The sequence below is a fragment of the Chelonia mydas genome, chromosome 2 (genome assembly GCF_015237465.2).
Source record: "Chelonia mydas isolate rCheMyd1 chromosome 2, rCheMyd1.pri.v2, whole genome shotgun sequence".
Classification (NCBI taxonomy): Eukaryota; Metazoa; Chordata; order Testudines; family Cheloniidae; genus Chelonia; species Chelonia mydas.
The window spans coordinates 220,797,021-220,816,519 of record NC_057850.1 but is presented as its reverse complement, the minus strand read 5'-3'; the positions used below and the strand labels follow the sequence as shown (position 1 = coordinate 220,816,519).

Below are 19,499 nucleotides of genomic sequence, written 5' to 3'. Positions count from 1 at the left end.
CTGGTTGATTTCAGAAGTCACATAATCTTTATAGAGATGATAATCTTGGAGTGGAAAAGAGGCTGCCCTAATACTTCTGTAGAACACGCTGTACTGGTTATTCAGTGGATTATAACAAAAGGCATTGCTAAAGCTTTGTGTCTGTCTCTTGCTGCTAGACAGTAGTTTCTGAAAATGTAACTTGAGGGAGACAGAAATATAAAGGCTATTCAATTTTTGCTGTGAATTTTTTATTCTAAATGCTGAAACCAAACTACCAAAATAATGTCTTTATCAGACAGTGAAGCAGAACTGTGGACATAAATCCAACTGCAGTGGTGCTTGAGAGACCCCAGGGCCCAGAAACCTTGCAGGAAACAATGTTTCCATGGAGGTATGAGACGTCATCCAAAAACACTGTTTCTAAATAGCCCGGAGGGAGAAGCAGTAGGTGGTGCATGAGAAGTAGCAGCATGGGGAAAATGGCCAAATCCCTGCTGGTCCCCTGAGAAGAGTGGCAGAACCACCAGGAACTTAGGAGCGGTGAGGAAAGAGGCAAAGCCACCAAAGAATGGGGTTGGGAATTAAGGAGAAGGCAAAGGTACCAAGGACTTAGCAGGAGGTCCAGGAGAGGGTGCTGTGTGTTAGGAGGGTGATGTACACTTCCATTTCTGGGAGGAAGGGTATGCTGGGTTTTGCCTGGATGCCTATCTGACTAGTAAGTGCATCACCATAACAAGTAATGTGCGATGCTCTAACAACCTCAATTTAAGCTCCCCACAGATAATGGAATATATATGCATGAATCCTCATGTGCAGTGGTTGTCTTTTCTCTGTAGACATTACTAAACTCTGCATACTAGAGTAAAGTCAGCTGCACTTTGGAGGGCCAAAGCCGGTACTTTATACATGATGATTGTATAGCTAACTACTATTTTATTTCATATTATCAAAGATTATATCACTTACATGTGGGGCACCTGCGCTTGATATAAAAAGATGCACTGGTTGTAGTCCATATTTTTCTTTCAAGTGTACTGCAACTGCAAAACTAACATATGATCCAAAACTGCATTGAAAAGAGAAGCCAAATTAATCTGACTGAAAACATATCTTTCAGGACACAATTAAACGCAGTTAGAATCCCAACTCTAGTAAGGTACAGTTGCTGTGGTAAACATTCTTTGAAACAATAAAATAGTACCTTGGTGCAGTGTGTTATAGGTCCCTAATTACTAGAAGTAAATTGTTTAGAAAACAACAATTTAAAGAGCAATGATGCTAGTCAATTCACATGTAAAAGTGAAATCAGATTGCAGATCAGACCTAATACAGCACTTTTGCTTCTTTTACTGTTCCACTTTGCTTACAATATGACTGAATGCTTTGAATATTCCTTGAAAACTAAGTAACCTTCAAAATCCATTCGCTCGTCCATTGTTAGTGTAAGCAGCAATATTACTATTAGGAGTAAACAGTCATAATATAAGTAATGATTATTACACTAACACACTTATTTGGAAGGTATCTGTACCTGAAAGGTTCTGACCCTGACCGATATACATAAACAACAAGAATGTCAAAAAAGCAACAGAGAAAGGATGGTCCAGTGGTTAGAGCACTAGCTTAGCGTGAGCGCAAGTCCCTGCTCTCCCACAGATGGCGTGACCTTGACCTAGTCATTTAGTCTCTCTGTGTGTTCATTCCCTCTCTGTAAAATGGGGCTAGTAGACTTCCCTGACCCACAGGGGTGTTGTGAGGTTGAACACGGTAAAGATTATGAAGTGCTACAATGATGGGGGCCATATAGATACGAGAGAAAGATGATGGCCCTAAACAAACAGATCTCAGAAGTGGCATAATTTGTCCCCCCTCATCAATGCCACTGATGTATTTTGGCATTTCATGTGGCACGCATTCTAAAGACAGGTTGCTGCCTGAAAGTACTCTGCCTCAATGGGACTGTGCCGATGTACACCAGCAGAGGGTCTGGCCTGCAGGGTGAAACAGTGAGCAGTTCCAAGTCTGTTTGTTTCACATGTCACTCTCGGAGAGAAGGCTGAACACTGTGCAGCCCAGAGAGTGGTCATTTATTAGTTAAGACTTTATGTTATACGTTCTTTGACAGGCATAAGCTCTGTAATATATACTAGCTGATAGTTGGCTTTCAAGGATATCCCAAAGCAGGTCATTGCAGTAAAATAGCAAGGTGTGGATTACTATGGAGAGATCTCCATTCAGAACAAGTAAACTTCCAAATATTTTGAAAATGGAAAAAGCCACTTTTGACCTCCACCACAGTATGGGCCTCCATATTCCACTTATGGTCATAACTGACTGCCCAGCCATGAATCCAGTTCTGTAAATCCCATTAAGAGAGAGGAGAGCTACTGAGGAAGCAATATGCTCCAGAAGTTTTCCACTATCGAGAAGCAATAGCTCAGTCTTATCTGCACTGTCCCACATCCATCCTTGCAAATTCAGCTGGGCAGGAAAGGAACTGCTCAGTTGCAGGAACACAGTAATGTAGATCTGGGCATACTGCAGATATCTCAGGGTGGGTATCATATCAGTTCTCCGAGTGGCTCCACTTGTACACAGAACAAAGATGACAAATGATCACCACTAGAATACATACAGACGTGATTTCAGGGTAGGTGTGTAATCACCCAAGCCCCACATCTGCAAGTAGATCTACTCTGAAACAGTCCTGTCCTCCTCTGCTATTCCACACAGTAGGACAAACAGCTTCTTCCAGTTGATGGTTTCAAAAGTACTCAGCAGATTTTTCTACTGGTAACATCAGACTGTTTCACAGAAATGACAGACACTACATACCACAGCCCCAACTGGACTGGTATATATCAAATAGTCCCCTTCCATGCATATGCTCATGAAGTACACCCAGTTCAGGCACCATGTCTTATCAAAAAAGGGAGGTCCAAGTCTAGGTAATACCTAAGCACAGTTCTTAGTATCAACAAACAGGATATTGAACAAATACATAATAGAGAATAACTGGCTAGATGGTAGTACTCCAGAAAGGGAGCTGGGGGGTTATAGTGGATCACAAATTGAATATGAATCACAATGGAAAAACCCCTTTCGTAGCTCTAGTGTCTACAAATATGCTGCTGTAGCACTTGTAGTGTAGATCTACCCTATGATTCTGTTTCAGCCAGTCCAGCACTCTGCACTCACCTCTGGGGAAAGAGCTAAGTAAGTCACTGTCTACACTGTGCACCTTACCGAGGCGCAGCTGTGCCGCTGTAGTCACGCCATTGTAAGGTGCGCTGTGTACCCGTTCTTTACAAAATAAAAGCACCCCCAACAAGGGGGGAGGGGTAGTTTCATCGTTGCAAGCTTGGCTCCCGCCTACAGAGCGCTGTCCCCACTGGCACTTTTTGTCGTTAAAACTTTTGTTGTTTTTTCACACCCCTGAGTTACAAAAGTTTTAACAACAAAAGTGCCAGTGTAGACAAAGCCTAAGTATCCAGCAACCGATTTTAGGTTCCTTTGCCACATTTAAAAAGATTTTTTTTACCTGTGACCAAAAAATGCAAAAGGTTTCTCTTGCAAGTCGTGAAGCAAAACACTAGTAATGTCATTAATGATAGTTTTCATGTCTTTTGCAAAAGGTTCATTAACACGAGATTCTCTTCCAGGAAGCCTTATAGAATACACTAGAGGGGGAAAGAAAATTATAGACATTTCAGGTCACTCTAAAATTCATGCCTTTAAATTACAAAACAGAAATTAACCACACTTTTTTAATTTACTTTGCAGAAAGCAACTATTAACAGCCAGTTACATAAAGGAAGGTTTTTACATTAGTGACAATAATGATTAGGTGAAGTTTTAACCCTGTGGTCGAAATGAAAAGGGCTTCACCCAAGGGCTTGGTATTAATTTTTTTATTCCCAACTATTATTTGTCCAGTTGACTTGGATTGTAAGATCTTTGGGGCAGGGACTGTCTCTTACTAGGGGTCTTGACAGCACCCCTAGCACATGGGCCCCTGAGCTTAGTTGGGGCTTCTAGGTATTATTGTAATAATAATCAACATTATATAGTTGAAGAATAACTAGTATGAATGTTCTCTATAAAATACCTTCTCGCTAGAATCCTAACTCCATAGGTAACTCTTTTGCACACCCTTTATTGCAATCTTTTTTTCTTTGCAGGCTTTTCCCTTATTACCCACAGTAGAACTTGGAATCATGATATTTATTGACATGGTTGTTTGTTCCTTTCAGAAGCTTGGTCTTCAAAGGACCATCCCTGGATTTTTACTGCACTGTTATATAGGACAACTGAACAATGGGATAGATTGTAAAAATATGTTACTGTTTCTTCATCCTCCTTTTCATAGGATGTGTCCTTCAAAAGTCACATGGAAGCAGGAGGGTCACACCCACCAAGAACAAAAAAGTATTGTATTTAAAATAAGCCACCACGTAATACAATAGGTAGCAGGACAAAAATATAGGGTCAGGCCTTTTAAAACTTTTTTGAGCACAGTTAAGACAGTTCAGAAAGTGCATGCTGCTCTCTGAATTTTACTCAACAGTAGCTGCAATTGTTCTGAGGGCCCCCTCTCCCAGTAGCTTTTCTGGAAGTATTTCCGTCGAAACAAAAAACTTTTTTTTACTTCAAGGAAAATTGGATGTGACTGGCACAGCAATTCACTGGAGGTATTCAGAGTTAGGGGACTGGTTTTATTTCAATGCTAATGCTCTCGTGTAATGCCAGATTATTCTCTTTTCTTTGTGAAAGGTCTGGAAAATAGCCATGGCTTCTCCCCTTCAAAAAGTGCAAGTCTGAACCTTTTCCAGGGCTGATACAAGTGATAGCCATGGGAATTACTTCACTCTGTAACTAAATGCCATTTTACTGTTACAAAACCATTGTGTGACATTGGTTTTGATACAGGGAATGGAGAATCATGCAGAGAAGTGTAGCTAACTGCAATTCATTCTGCACAGGAAAAGGGTCTGCAGCTTCCCAGCATACTGAAATGAATTTTTAAATGTTCCTTTTTGAGCATTTTTGCTGCATGTACATTTTTTAAAATATAACCAAACGTTACTGTATTGCTGACCCATTTAACAGATCTGTTTCTAAACCAGTCAAGCCTGCTTTAGCTTAGAGAAAGAAATTTAATTGAAGGTAGATATATTCATGTATTGAACCCAGGCACTTGGGACCTGCTTTGCGGTGGCAAAGAAGTTGAGGGAACTCAAAATCCCAATGGAGGTTTTCAGCACCTTGCAAGGGGGAGCCAGGGTAAGAACATTATTAGAAAGATAACTCAGCTCTCTTTACCAGTGCTGAGAATATTCTGTTTAAGATCTTACAACTCTGCATGTTAGTATCCTGTCCAGATGGCCCATCTTTATTAAATTGTACTTGTCACACACAAAAATTACTGACCTTCTATTGCGTTGTCAAAGTGTTTGCCCCATTGTGCAAAATGGGTGGCGCCACTTCCAGCCCAGGGGAAGCAAATCAGCCTATAAAGTGCCTTAGGCCTTCTGTATAGACAAGCAACAACTTTCTCCATTCTTGAGAAAAAACAAAAAGAAATCACATTCATTTGTTTTTTTTAAATTAAAGAGTGTGGTTCTAGACTTCATTTAGTTCAAAACAGGCCTATATTTTCCATTGTCAAAACTGCTAGCACTGTGCCACCTGCCTGTTGGGGGAAGAAAAAAAAAAAAAGTCCTTTTATTTTTTGAAAAAATTCCAGCAGGCTGATCCTAAAGCATTTGTCAACGTGCAAGGAAGAGGAGAAGACCATCTGAATTTCTCAGTTGCCTATTTTTACAGGAAGTTGTGTCCTATTAAAATAACCTGTAGCACTAGTAAAAAAGAAAAATAGCATCGATACAAATTGGAAATCCAAACTGGAATCCCTGAACCATTATTTGAAAGCCCAAATCAATACAAAACATTTTCAAGCTTCCATTTCTTAGGGATGGATACAGATTAGCCTCTAGTAGAAGTGAAATCGACATCACCATATTTTTTCCTCTCAGTCCCCTGGTGGAAAAAAAGCAACAAAGGTAATGTTTTCTATTCCAGGTCTTGATAATAGGATGAAAGTGGAAAAAGTTTTAGTTTAATCATTTCTACTAGTTGGCCCACTGACCAGCTTTATAATCGTTGTTCATTGGTTGATGATTGCTCTAAAGTAGTCGTCAGTTGCAAGTCTGAGCTAATGAATGAACATGAAGATTAATTTAATAACTACAGTGAGTGATAACATTTATTTATTTCTCTACCTTATGGAAGGGGACAGCAAGCATATCCATCACCTTTCGCAGTCCAAAGTCTACTGATCAGGCCTACGGTATATATGCTTAGTAAATACCAAAGGCTAGTAAAGATTAAGTTACACTCAGACACATTGATCAACCTGCAAACTCAGCACAACTTGGAAGAATATTTGTTATGAGTATTTCCTGTATTATTGAGAAGGAAAATTAGCTGGTTTTAGCACTGAGTGTAAAGACCATCGGAACAATTCTTACTTTTGTTTTCTGAGTTCTTCATCTCTACTCTTGCTGCTTAGATTTGCGAACATCAGTAGTGAGGGTGATCATAGAATATCAGGGTTGGAAGGGACCTCAGGAGGTCATCTAGTCCAACCCCCTGCTCAAAGCAGGACCAATCCCCAACTAATGCTTGCGCACTAGTTATAGTGTGCAAGGGGAATGCTCCGTCAGTGTGTTATTTACTTCTCCCAGTTTGATACCTCAATTCCACCAATATCCAAGAACAGGGGATATCTTTGAATGTAAGGGCCTTCTACAGCTACATGCTACTGGAGCATCACCTGTTCTGAAGGAGAAATAAATTAGAAGCTATACTGATGAAAGAACACACTTGTGTGCTGGACATATGTACAGTTGTTGTTGTGGAGGCCAACTATAGGGCCCAATTCTCTTATTTTTTTGCACCAGTTTTGTAACAACATATGCCCATTCTATTCAACGGAGTTACTCCCAATTTACACAGGAGTCGATGACAGAAGAACCAGGCTTTCTCCACTGTTTCTTCAACCAAAGATCAATGCTTGGAAAAGAAAAGAAAAGAAAAAAAAAGTTTACTGGTTCCAAAAGTATTTATACTGGTCTGTTAGACTGTTTATAGCCTAGGTAAGTAATGAGATGTTAAACTGAAAAATCACCGAATGAAAAAGAATTGGGGTCATGCTTTTTTATGTTTCTTTATGGTGAATGTTTGGGTTTTTTTGTTTGGTTTGTTTTCTGTGTTTTTGGTTGGCTGGGGTTTTGGGGGAAAGGATTTTTAAAATTTTATTTTCTGCTTGCCTTGTCTGCTCTGAATCTCTATGGAAGAATGAAGAGCTGGTGCAATTATGACATCACAAGAAACAATTAACTGAAAGCCAAACAAATGAGCTGGGAAGTGATTTTTAGTGAGACGGTTTAAAACTTTGCCTTTTGTTCCTTTTCTTATCACTTATTCATCTTCCATGTCAAATAAGCACTTGCTGAATTTTTAACTTTCTTCCACTGCCTGTGCTAATGATTTAAGAGGTGAAAGAGCTCTGAGTCCAGATCTGAAAACGCTTAATGAGCCTTCCACCAAAAATCAGGAAAGATCAGACTTGATCAGACAGGGAATACACTGACAAAAAGTTTTAGTCTTCTTTATACACCCTGGAGAAATTAAAAAGGGCACAAGTGCAATTGAAAAACTTTTTCAGGTCAACTTGAATCTGATTCTAATGATTAGGAAGGCATCTCAGTTGCTATGTGAGAGGGACACAGATAGCAATCAGATGACAAGATATTAAAGGTCCCATATTCTGCAGCCTGCTGAAGATGCTTTGGAAAGCAGAGAATCCACCAAACTCTGATACTTGGAACAGCCTCCCTCCTCCATGCACTCTTGGAAACCTCACTCTCCACCTCCAACCCACCCTTCAAAATGCATTTCTTTGATCTGTAATTCCACCACTCATCTCTGTTTGGGTGGCCTCTATTGTCACTCCCACACTTTTTAACTTTCATACTACAGTAGCTCCTAAAAGCCTCTACCAGGTTGGGTCCCATTGTGCTGGCCTTTGTACACACAAATAATAAATGACAATCCGTGCCCCTAAAGAGCTTACACCTGATCCTGAATGGATTTAAAACAAAAACAAAGCTATAAGAAACAAGCGTAAAAATCAATTTAAACACATTTCCCCCTCTTCCTGTTTTGTCACCTTACTGCCGACATAGTGGTTTATAAAGGCTTTGCTTCTCTGTTTTGCTAAATTGTAAGGTCCATGGGACTGGGACCTTTTTTTAGGTCTATGAAGCATTACGGAAGCATATGGCTTCTAATTAGAAAACAACTAACACAACTACCCACACCTAAAGCTCCAACACACAGAGATTCCAATTAGGATGGGCAAACTCATTTTGTCACAATGGGAACTAGCCTGAACTTCTGCCATCTTTTAATGTTGTTTCAAATAAATGTTGTTTCAAAGACTCAGGCTCTTCCAGTGATTAAAGGCTTCATATTTCCCAAGAGCACAGAAAGCCAGAATTCCTGACATCCCATCTCAGCTCTACCACTGACATGCTGTGTGGTTTTGGGGGAAGTCACTTGTCCTATCTGTACCTATTCCTCCACTTGTGAAATAGGAGTATTACTATTCTCCTCCTCACACTGGGTTTCTGAGGTTTCCAATAATAATCTTTCATTCAAAGATCTGTAAGTTCTTTACACAGGTGGGTACACAAGTCAGTGGCAGAGTGACGAGTAAAACCAAAGCCCAGTGATGAGCTGCCAAAATCTTAACAATCGGTTCTCTCTTCACCCCACGAGGGGGTCGTTGCCCACCCCCGCCCCCCGGGACTCCTGCCCCATCCAACCTCCCGCTTTCCTTGACGCCCCCCCCAGGACTCCTGCCCCATCCACCCCCCTCCTCTGTCCCCTGATTGCCCCCAGAACCAGGCAGGAGGGTCTCGTGGTCCACCGTAGTGGGTACCCACCTCACCCCTAAGAGCCAGAGGGACCTGCCTGGGGGTGCTTATCTGGGGCAGCTCCCAGGAAGCATCCAGCAGATCCCTCTGGCTCCTAGGAGCAGGGGAGCGTAGCTGGGGGAGTGGCTGCTCCCCTCACCAATCACATCAAAAGTGGTGCCTTAGGCACTGACTCCCTGGGTGCTCCGGGGCTGGAGCACCCACGGGGAAAATTTGGTGGGTGCAGAGCACCCACCGGCAGCTCCCCACCCCGCTCCCGGCCCCAGCTCACGTCACCTCACCTCTGCCTCCACACGCAACGCACCGCCCCGCTCCTCTGCCCCCCCCAGCTTCCCGCGAATCAGCTGTTTGCACGGGAAGCCTGGGAGGGCTGAGAAGCAGGTGGCTGCTTTCTGCTCAGGCCAAGAGTGGCGGAGGTGAGCTGGGGCAGGGAGTGGTTCCCCTGCACACACAACCCCCCCCGGTTACCTGCTGCTGCACGGGTGGCCCTCCGCGTGCCCCACCCCCACCCCAGCTCACCTCTGCTCCGCTTCCACGGGCCTGAGTGCGAAGCCGCCGCCTGCTTCTCGCACGAACAGCTGATTCTGGGGGGGAGAAGCAGAGCAGGGCGACGCTTTCAGGGGAGGAGGTGGAGACAGAGTGAAGGTGATCTGGGGCCTGGGTGGGGCAGGGAGCTGCCGGTGAGTGCTCTGCACCCACCAAATTTCCCCTGGGGTGCTCCAGCCCTGGAGCACCCATGGAGTCGGCGCTGTTAAATTTAGAAGCCCTTTTAGAACTGGTTGTGTCTCGCGGGGCACAACCGCAAGGGACAACCGGTTCTAAAAGGACTTCTAAATTTAACAACCGGTTCTAGCGAACCGATGTGAACCAGCTCCAGCTCACCGCTGCCAAAGCCTCACGATCATGCCAAACCCATCTATCTCTTTATTGCTAGTATTCTAAACTGTGGGGGCTATTTTATTCAATAACAGTACTTTCTGACTGTGTTCTTAACTGCTCAGCATTTTGCCTTGAGCCACTCTGCTGTGCGGTAAACCCACTCCAGCATAATTTGCTTCCATTCTGCACCATATTGCCAGCATTTATGAACTAATGATCGGTGTCAGTTAAGTAAACAAAGGCATTCTAAGTTTCTTCTAGCCTTCTCCCATCAACCAATTAGATCACCGTTTCAGACCTGCAATTTGGCAGGTCATTAATGTAATTTTGATTCTGGAGTGACTTGGGTGCATACTGTGATGGAATCCTAGTTGGCTGGTTTGGGCTGCCCTGGTGCTAGTTCTGCTAAGTACATATGGCTTGCCTTAGAATAACCAGACACATAGGACACTGGAGAAATGCAAGGGTATTACACTCTCTATCAAAATCATTTCCATACATTTCACCCTTGGGTTTTACTAACTATAAGTGTTCTTAATATGTTTTAAACACCTTTTCTACTTGCTGTAGCAATCTTAACAATATGGTAACTCTGTATGTGAGTGTGTGTATGTAAGAGAGTGCACATCTGTCTTTCTAAGGTATATAAACGAAATATGCCTTACAGCATAAACCCAGCAAGTGGCTGACGCTAACCCACACAGGGAATGTAGTGCACAACATATTCAAGTATAAAGCCCACTGAATGAAGATAGCCCATGCACACCATCCATTAGGGAAAGAAAAAAGATTTAATTTTTTTAGACAACCGAGAAAAGGGAGATGGAAGATCAATTTTTTAAATCGCTTTATATTCAAATATCAGTAAAAGGATGCTTAAAACATAAAAAGCCAGTGTATTTGTTTTGAGCTGAGAGGAAAAAACATGTAAAAAACTTAATGCAAACAATTATGTTACTACAATATCAAGGGCTAGATTCTGCCGCCCTTAATTGTGCTGAGTAGTGCCTTACTCTACAACTAATCACAAGGATTTTTAGTTTTCTGATCTTCAGCATTCATCCTGATCTCTGTCACACAGTAACTGTGGTGATCCTGTATATCCCCAGCCCCATTAGGGAAGGGTGCGGTTAGAGCTCTGCCCAGTAGTTTTAAAGATTTAAATAGGTCTGCTCCTCTGCTGTGCTAATTAGGGGTCACTCTGTAACTATCACTGCTGAACGTCAGTTTACACAGGATGAAAATTTAGCCCCTGCACAATAGGGTTTGCACAACTCTTAAATCCCATTTAAGCTGTAAAATTAGAGCTTGAATGGTATTTAAGTGCTTCATAGGCCTTGTTCTCCCCCCTGAAATCCACCCACAAGAGACTGCAAGTGGCTGTGGAGGGAGAAGGGGGTCCTCCTAAAAGGCATGCTTCGCACCCTGTGGGGATGCTGGGAGAGAGCAGTTCTTGGGAAGTCACAAGCATCAGAGCTTCATTTTCACAACCTGGCATGCAGGCCACAGCTGGCTGCTCTAAAGAAATACCAGCTGATTTTGCACTAGTGCCTGGGACAAGCAGACAGTCAAGCACCTTTGTTATTTAAAATAAATACAAGGGATATGGCAGACATTTGTCCATATAATGATAGTGTTCTTCAGCACCCACGGGGTGTTTGAGTAAGGTTGATTACCTGACATGCATCCTGTACGTAGAAGGAGGCAGCCACTTGGGTTTGTGTGTAAAGATTTTATTATCATCCTGTCACTGCCTTTTACACAAAGCCCAGCTATCAATCAACTATGTTTCTATAACACACACTGTAGAAAAACACACACTGGCAGTGGGGAAAAATCATAGTGGTGGCCACACCCCCTTAAAGAGGAAAGTACAACAAGATATTTTCGGGGGTGGAACATCCTCATACTCATCTCTTTGGAAGTTCTACCCTACAGGGGCCTGAAAGGAAGATTAGATGTTATCAATGATTTATAGAAGAGCAACCTAACAAAAACAGTGTGTTTCCTTCACACTTGGCTAGCATGCTCCGACTCCAAGGAGGAAGAGTCAGAAGAGGAAGATTGTGACCTGGATCACTTCAGGGAACAGAGGCTTCCAGGTGTGAGGCAACAGCATTCCCCACTAGGCAGGAAGGTATGTTGATGGAGGCGGAGGACTGTTTTCACCCTTGATGACCGGCTCATCAAAATTAAAAGGCTGTCTGCCACCTAAGGAGTTTCTTTCTCCAGGGTCCTCTCCTCTTAGTAGCCCCAAATGAACTCAGCAAGAACAGCAGCCAGCTTCCCTCTGAAGACACAGGATAAAGTGGGGCACTGCCTGCAGTATGTTCTCCCTCTTCAGGGGATCTACACTGCTTCCCTCAGGCCAGGTGCCATGCCTGCCATTGCTGTTGAGGGGCAGCATCCTTCATCAGGGCCTGGAGCTAGACAAGTGCAATGGAGTGCACAGTGCAAAGAACCCTTTTCCCTGAGCATCTCATCTCAGCTGCCTCTCACAGAAGTGGTGACAGGTGAGACCTTCTCCCTGAAGATACCTTCATGGGGAGTGAGTCTTCCCACTCCTGTTTCCATCATCCTCTTTCTTCTTTGTCTTTCCTTCATCTCCTCCCTGTTTCCTCCATCTCCCCATGTCAGTCTCTCTTCTTTTATTCTCCCCCCGGTTCTGTCCCTCTTTCTTACCATGTTTCCTCTTCCATCCACAAACCATTCAGACAAAAAACTGTAAGATGGCTGCTACCTTACTTCTTCGCTAGACACAAAAATTGTCTAGTTATTAAAGGCCCAGAATTATTTCCCACAAACATTTGGACTTAAGCTTTGCTCATGTTAATGTTTATGACAACTGAATAATAAAGAGTTTATAATGTGGCAAACCAAAATTCAATTTCTAATCTGTTGAAACTATTAATACAACTTGATATACACAGGTCCTGATTCTCCATGGCCTTGCACCATGTTGCAGACATTTATATTTTCACCAAGTGCACCCAAATCAGAATGGTGGCATTTTACATCCACTTTGAACACATGTGAATGACTACACATGATGCAAGGCAGTAGAAAAATCTGCCCAGAGTGTGACTGAAGGCTGCAGTTATCTTGACTTTCATGTATGTTTAAATTGACAAAATTATTAATCCTTAATCCCATTAATATTTCTGAGGATGGGCCACCTCAACAGGAACCAGAAAAAGCAAAGCCAAGAGAAAGTTTAACAGAAATAAAACATTAGCTGGGAGTCAGGGAGATGCAAACTGCTGCAGAATAGCTACTGCAGAGCTAACTACTGGAAGACAACATGCTGGGAAAGTCCTTGTGATCTTTCTGCATTAAATGCACATACCTGCACATTTGGTATTATTTATTCTATTTTCATATAAAGAAACTAGAGTAGTTGCTACCTCCTTCAGCCCTCCCAGCTGATTGCCCCTCCCAGTCATCACCTCCTGAAGGGGACACTACTTCAACCTTCCCACAAACTGATCACATACCCCCACAACTGTGCCCCCTCCCTCAGGGAAACTCCTTGCTCCAGCCCCAATGATCAGTCAGGCCCCTCTCCTGCAAACAAAGGGGAACATGCCTCTTCTTCCAACTGATTTAAGTTGTGCTGCCCCGGCACACAGTTTACATGTTATTAAGACGCCACATTAGTCAGAGTCCTTCCGCTGTTTTACCGTTGCAATACTAGACACTTCAGATAAATCTTCCAGTCGTAGGCTTTCACCCTGCTCTCTGCCTTCTGCTCAGGCATTTCACAGATTTGCCACCCTCCGGTTTCCCTTAACCCAATCATACCTCAATTAGCAAGATGACTTGAAATGCCCATACACAGCAGCCTGGGGATTTCCTTTATTTTCAGTATGCAGCATGAAGCAGCAATAAGCCCAGAGGTGCACTGACAAGCACTTGGAGCAAGATTAGCCTACCCAGGAAGAGATGGAGATGGTGTTCAGCTGACACAGCACCTGGCTTTAAGTCCTGTCTAGGTAGTGTAGGGGAGGAGCCAGAATGCTCACAAATGGAACCACAAACGGGAATGCAACGAGGGGTGGAAAAGCAGAGCATCCTCAAATAGCAAACAAATGTGGAGCGCCCCACATAACACGAAGCATGTGACAGGGATATACAGGGGTCAGAATCATGTTCAGTCTCAATCCGAGGTATTTTAAAAGCGCACATGACACACACACAGCTAATAATATAGAAGAATGTCACATGAATTAAGTCAAATAATACCTTTAGTTAACAGAGGGATTATAACATATATCATCTAAGTGCTGAAACAGTGCAATAAAAAGAATGAGCAGTAATGCCCTAAATTTATATGTAATAATCTCATATTCTCCAGTATGTGATGTGGCTAATGGCCAAAAGCCAATAATTACCTCAGAAATACAAGTTGCTGTTAGAACTTCATTTCTGTTCCTGATTTTATAATATTTTTTCTTTTCAATATAACTATGTAAGAAATAAATGAAGACAACAAAGAAGAAGAATTTAAGTGTAAGGACATTTAAAACTAATGGTCAAAATGGTCAAGCCGCTGTGGATTTTGATGCTTAACTTAAGGCACCCAAGTTAAACTATTTTAACCGATATCTGTTTTGTTTGTTTTAAAATGTGTAAGAGTTTTTCCATTATTCTCCCTACATTTCTCTCCACCACTTCTAGGAAGTTCAACACTCTGTGGAGTTTAGGAACTTGCACATTATGGGAAACCCCAGCCAACAAGCACAGCTGATATCCACAAGAGAGCCCCAGCCTTTTCCCCCCTGCCACCTGCTGTATCAGACCAGCAGAAGCAAATCAAGAAGGTGATTATATTAAAGCCTCTTACCCCATTTCTACCAACTATTTCAGGTTCCATGGAGACAGGAGCAGGAATGGATAAACTTTGGCAATGGCTGCTAATACTGAGCGCTGCAAATGTTGGTTTCAAACAGCTCATACACAGAAGGTTGGGAGTGAACAGTTTCCATGCAGTTTTATTTAGAGTGCTTTTATTTTGGATAAAAACAGTAGGGAATCCATTAAACCACACCTACCTATTACAGGTGTCTGATCCAAGGGAGTGTGAATTGACTAACTAGTCCCAACTGGCACAGTTTTGCCTGCATATTGGAACTTTAGGCAATCAGGTGCCTGCTTTCACAATGTGCATTTTATATTTAGATAATTTGAAAATACTCATACCTGAATGTTGGGTTCTACACAGGGACCTGACACACCAAATTATAAAATTTGGTCCATAATGTAAGTGTTCTTAAACCTATGACTAATATAAATGTTTCCATAATGTAAAAAACATGAAAATAGTTATGTTCAAACAAACACTGAAACAGCACCAAGAACCTGAAAGTGAAACTTTCTATAAACACAAATGAAACTGGCTTAATTGAGTTTCATATTCCAAGCTGAGAGAAATGCAAAATGCAAACAAAGATCATACTGTGAAATATGATGGATTTTTAACAGTCATTCTTTTAATTCTCTCATGTAAGGTGTAATATGTACCATAGGCATGTCAGCTGTTTACATATAACATATGATCTGTAAATTGACAGTGTCTCTTTAACTTTATATGGTGTAACTGCCAAGTTTTGTGCAACTCCATATTCACAGATGAGAGTCACACGTGCAGCAATCTGTGGTGACCAATAGGCACTGCAAAGGTTATCAGTCTGATGGTCTGTTTATCCGGGCTTATGTACTGTGACGGAATTAACCTTGTATTCACACCCTACACACTACTGTAATAATCTTTGTGAAAAATATGCCTTGTAAGGTATCATTTAAAAGCTAATAACTCACTGGTCAATATTATCATAGTGAAATATATGTAGCAACACTGTATGTGAGGTTATAAAATTCCCCTATATGATGTTATTAGTACATGTTCCAAACCTCACTGCCCTTCCCAGGCAGAAGTCCTTCAACATGTCTGTCCTGAACAAAGGAATGTGTGTTTGCCTTAATGTATATTTAAGCAGTAAAACAGAGTCATCAGACAGAAAAGGGGAAAGGAGAAAACAAAAGGAAATCTGCATGTGAGCATACACAGGTGAAAAAACTCAGCAGGAGTCACCCTTCCACGCCAGACATGCTGTCTCCTTATTCTCACCTGGAAATGCTTTTGAAAAGGGGGACTGAAACTATAAAAGGAGGGACAAACACCCCAAGTTACCTCTTTCTCCCTGCCCATCTTCCTCTTAGTACCTAAGAAGACAAAAGAAATAGCACTGGACTTTAGGGAAGGAGGCCTGATCTGAAAGCTTGGTCAATAATGTGTTAGAAGGAAGCAGTAAGGACTTTACTTTGAATCAAGTATAGTTCGTTAAGTTAGGCAGTAGAAAGAGTTTTATCTCTATTTTCTTGTAACCATTTTGGACTTTTGTGCCTCATTACTTGAGCTCACTTAAAACCTAATTTATTTTATTCTTTAATCAAAATCAATCTGGGGTTGTGAATGGTTTGGGTAACTTCATTTAAGGTGATAAGCTGTTGTATATGGTTCCCCTAGAGGAACGGACTGTCTAGCAGAGGGCTGGACAGTGCAGAACATACATTTTTGTGGGAAAAAACTGGGAGAGGGAGTGTGTTGGGGTCACCCTGTAAATGGTAACCAAGGCTGCTAGAAGCCAGAGTGTTTCTGGCGTGTGCTGACAGGCTGCTGGGTTCAGAACTGCTGGGCAAAGTTGTGGCTTTACATAGGCACATCTGGGTGTGACCTGCATGCTGGTGGTTGTTTGTGAACAGTCCAGGTTGGGAGCTACAGGAGCAAGGCATTGCAAGACACCCCAGATTGCAGGGCAGTGGTGACTCAGCCCCTCACTGGTCTGGAATGCACCCTGGACTATCACAGATGCCAAAAACCCATTCTCTACATCTCAAACAATAAAGATTCTGGCTTTGGAAAGTTCTGGCAAGTTTTCATCAGTTTTGGGCAGATACTGGAATCTTTTCAATGTCTGGTTCAGTGGCTTTAGGTCTATGCAGATGCATAATTTGCCTAATGGCTTTTTTATTACCCCCATGATGCATATAGGTGCTATGATACCCCTGCTCTGCAGACTTTCAAGCTCCTAGTGTACTGGATTACCTAGTGCCACTGGAAAGTTCCTTTGTGGTAAGCCCACACGTTCCATTGTGGATGGAAGCTGAGACCTACTCAAATGTTTGTAATAATGTCAGCTTCTACTGCCCACCCTGGTACCCATCCGACAGGCTTGCCTCGTTGATGCATTTATGAGACTTGAGTGGCATTGTGCAGAATCTGCACAATCTTAGGCCTTGCCTACACTAGAAAGTGTTTTCTGGTGTAGCTATACGCTACTCTTCTAGTGGAGATGCAGCCTCTGTTGGCAAAACTTTTCTTTGCCAGTATAGCTTATACCAGCTCCCCAAATTAGATAAACTATACTGGTAAAAGGACTTTTTTGCCAGTATAAGTGTGTCTACACTAGAGCTTTCACAAACATAGCTCCATCAGTTAGTGAAGTGACTTTTTTCACACTCCTAACTGAAATAGTAATACCAGCAAAACTTTTAAAGTTTAGACCAGGTCTAAGCTTCCTCTCCACTCTGCTCTCTTCTCCTCTCCTCTCATTTCCTCTTTAAAAAAAAAAAAAAAAAAAAGTGAGCTTCTATTCCTCCTAGCTGAGAAGATAAGCTTTCAAATGTGAATTAAGTGATATTATCTTCCCAAGTGTAAAAGATCATGCCCACCCTGTCCCTTCTGGCCCAGCGTGACTCTGCTGAGGCCTGCCTCAGTTTCCTCTTCAATGGGGCAGCAATGGGTTCACTTAATACCTGACTCCACCAACCATTTCTCCTCCAAATGGAACAATCTGCTAGACCCCAAAAACTGGCTAATCATTGAGTCAAAAAGGGGTAACAGTATGTAACCTTGTAACCAACAGTATGTAACCTAGTGATTCCACTGATTATGTCATTGTACAAGTTTGTTCAGGGATCAGCACGGGGGGCCCTGATCTTGACTGGGGCCTCCGGGCTCTATAGCTGTTTATTTTTTAAAGTACACATGGGGTTGCATCCTTTTCCCAGATGCAGAGGTGGTCCCATGACCTGGGTCTAATGTCTGAATAAGTAAAAACATCATGACTATGTGTAAACAAGAGTTTTAAATAAATTTATATAACCTAGATAAACCAGGGTCATAGCAGGGGCGTTTGTTGCAGCCCCTGCCAGATTCTCTGAATCCACGAATCCTGCTGTCTCATCAGCATAACTGACTGTCTCTACCTGAAGATCATCAGTGTTGTTCAAAAAGCTCCTCATCAGGCCTGGCATTGACAATAATATCAGCAAATGTTGAAGGGCTCTCAGGTGCCAAACAGGACTTTATAGCCAAAATGTGCGCTGACTATAACTGTCAGGTATTATACCTCCAGGAGACACACACTGGGACTAACAACTGGCCTCAGTTCTCAGAATGAATTTGGCCATCAAGAGACCACATGAGCGTTATGGCACTGCCATTTTTGGCAAACCTGATCTTCTCGCCAACACAACATCTATGACCAATAATGATGACACTGAAGTCCTAACTGTGGAGATCGCTGGTATTTCCCCTACAGCTACTGCTGTGCAAACAATTCAAGTTCACTAGCCCACTGTCACATTCCGAAGTGCAATCTGGAGCAGTGAAGGGTTGTGTCACCACCTGCCACACAACCTTGGGTGCCTCTCAATGCTTTGCTTTGTAGCTCCGAACCTAGGCTAGTCAAAAACAGCCTACCAGCATGCAGTCAGACCCTGAGTGTCTGTATATAGCTACAGCCCTGCCCCAGCAGCTCTGACCCCAGCAGCCTGTCAACACACCAATCACACTCTGACTTTCAGCACCCTTGGTTACTACTTGCAGGGTGACTCCAACACACACCCAGTTTCCAATTTCCCCTAAAACATGTGTTCTGCACTGTCCAGTCCTCTTCTGGGCAGTTCATCTATTAGAGGTCCGTTGCCTGTGGAAGGAATCAATATTGAACAGTTTGTTAGTTTAACCGGAGTTACCAAACAGTTCAGTTTAAACACAGCATGTGTTTTTAGATTAAAAAATAAACAAGTTGATTAACAAAAGTAGAGAGGATCTGAAGTGAATTCAGGTATAAGAGATAAAGTTAGAAATGGTTCCAAGCAAATAAAAGTGAAAACATGCATCTAAAAGTCTAAAACTTAAGCAAGTTTTGGTTCAAGACTTTGTGTAGGATGGCCTTTCTCACCACAGTCTTCCAGCAAGATGGTGACTCACCCTTTCTTTGGTGAGGGTTTCTCCCAGAAGCCCAAAAGTGCTGGTGCCTTTGTTTTCTTAGGTGAAAGAGGGAGAACTTGGGGTTCTCTGCCCCTTTCTTTTATAATCCAGTGAAACTTTGAAGTGGATTCTTCTGTGGGGTTACCTTTCAAAGTAAAGTTTATTAACACGCTCAAAGAAGTGATATGGAGTCTGGTAGTGAAGGAGGCTCCAGGCTCTTTCTTCCTCCCCAGTCTTTTTTGAAATGCAAATTTGTTCTGTCTTCTGCCATCTTCTCCCCCACCTTTCCTGCTTGCCCTGTTTACTACTTATATGTAAGTTGAACTGTGACACCGGCAGACCAGGTGCCAGTTCATGCC

At 42.5% G+C, this 19,499-nt stretch overlaps 1 protein-coding gene and 1 long non-coding RNA gene across 4 annotated transcripts in view; one reads left to right on the top strand and one right to left on the bottom strand.

Moving 5' to 3' along the window:
* The window catches only part of OLAH (oleoyl-ACP hydrolase), a 16,883-nt gene extending 2,045 nt beyond the window's left edge, over positions 1-14,838 (bottom strand). Inside the window, exons 1-4 of one of the 3 annotated variants that reach the window (XM_043541268.1) lie at positions 14,707-14,838; positions 5,413-5,543; positions 3,524-3,662; positions 949-1,048 (exon numbers count right to left, since the gene is read on the bottom strand). In XM_043541268.1, coding sequence (XP_043397203.1) covers positions 949-1,048; positions 3,524-3,662; positions 5,413-5,543; positions 14,707-14,711 — 375 coding nt within the window. In that variant the 5' untranslated portion in view covers positions 14,712-14,838. Of the gene's footprint in view, positions 1-948; positions 1,049-3,523; positions 3,663-5,412; positions 6,389-13,664; positions 13,806-14,706 lie in introns of those variants that run through there. The other 2 variants (XM_043541269.1, XM_007058446.4) reach the window with 2 other exon arrangements.
* On the top strand, positions 11,115-19,499 carry LOC122464742. Its single transcript, XR_006289057.1, has 3 exons — positions 11,115-12,376; positions 13,729-14,029; positions 14,541-19,499. It is a non-coding gene; the product is annotated as an uncharacterized LOC122464742 (long non-coding RNA).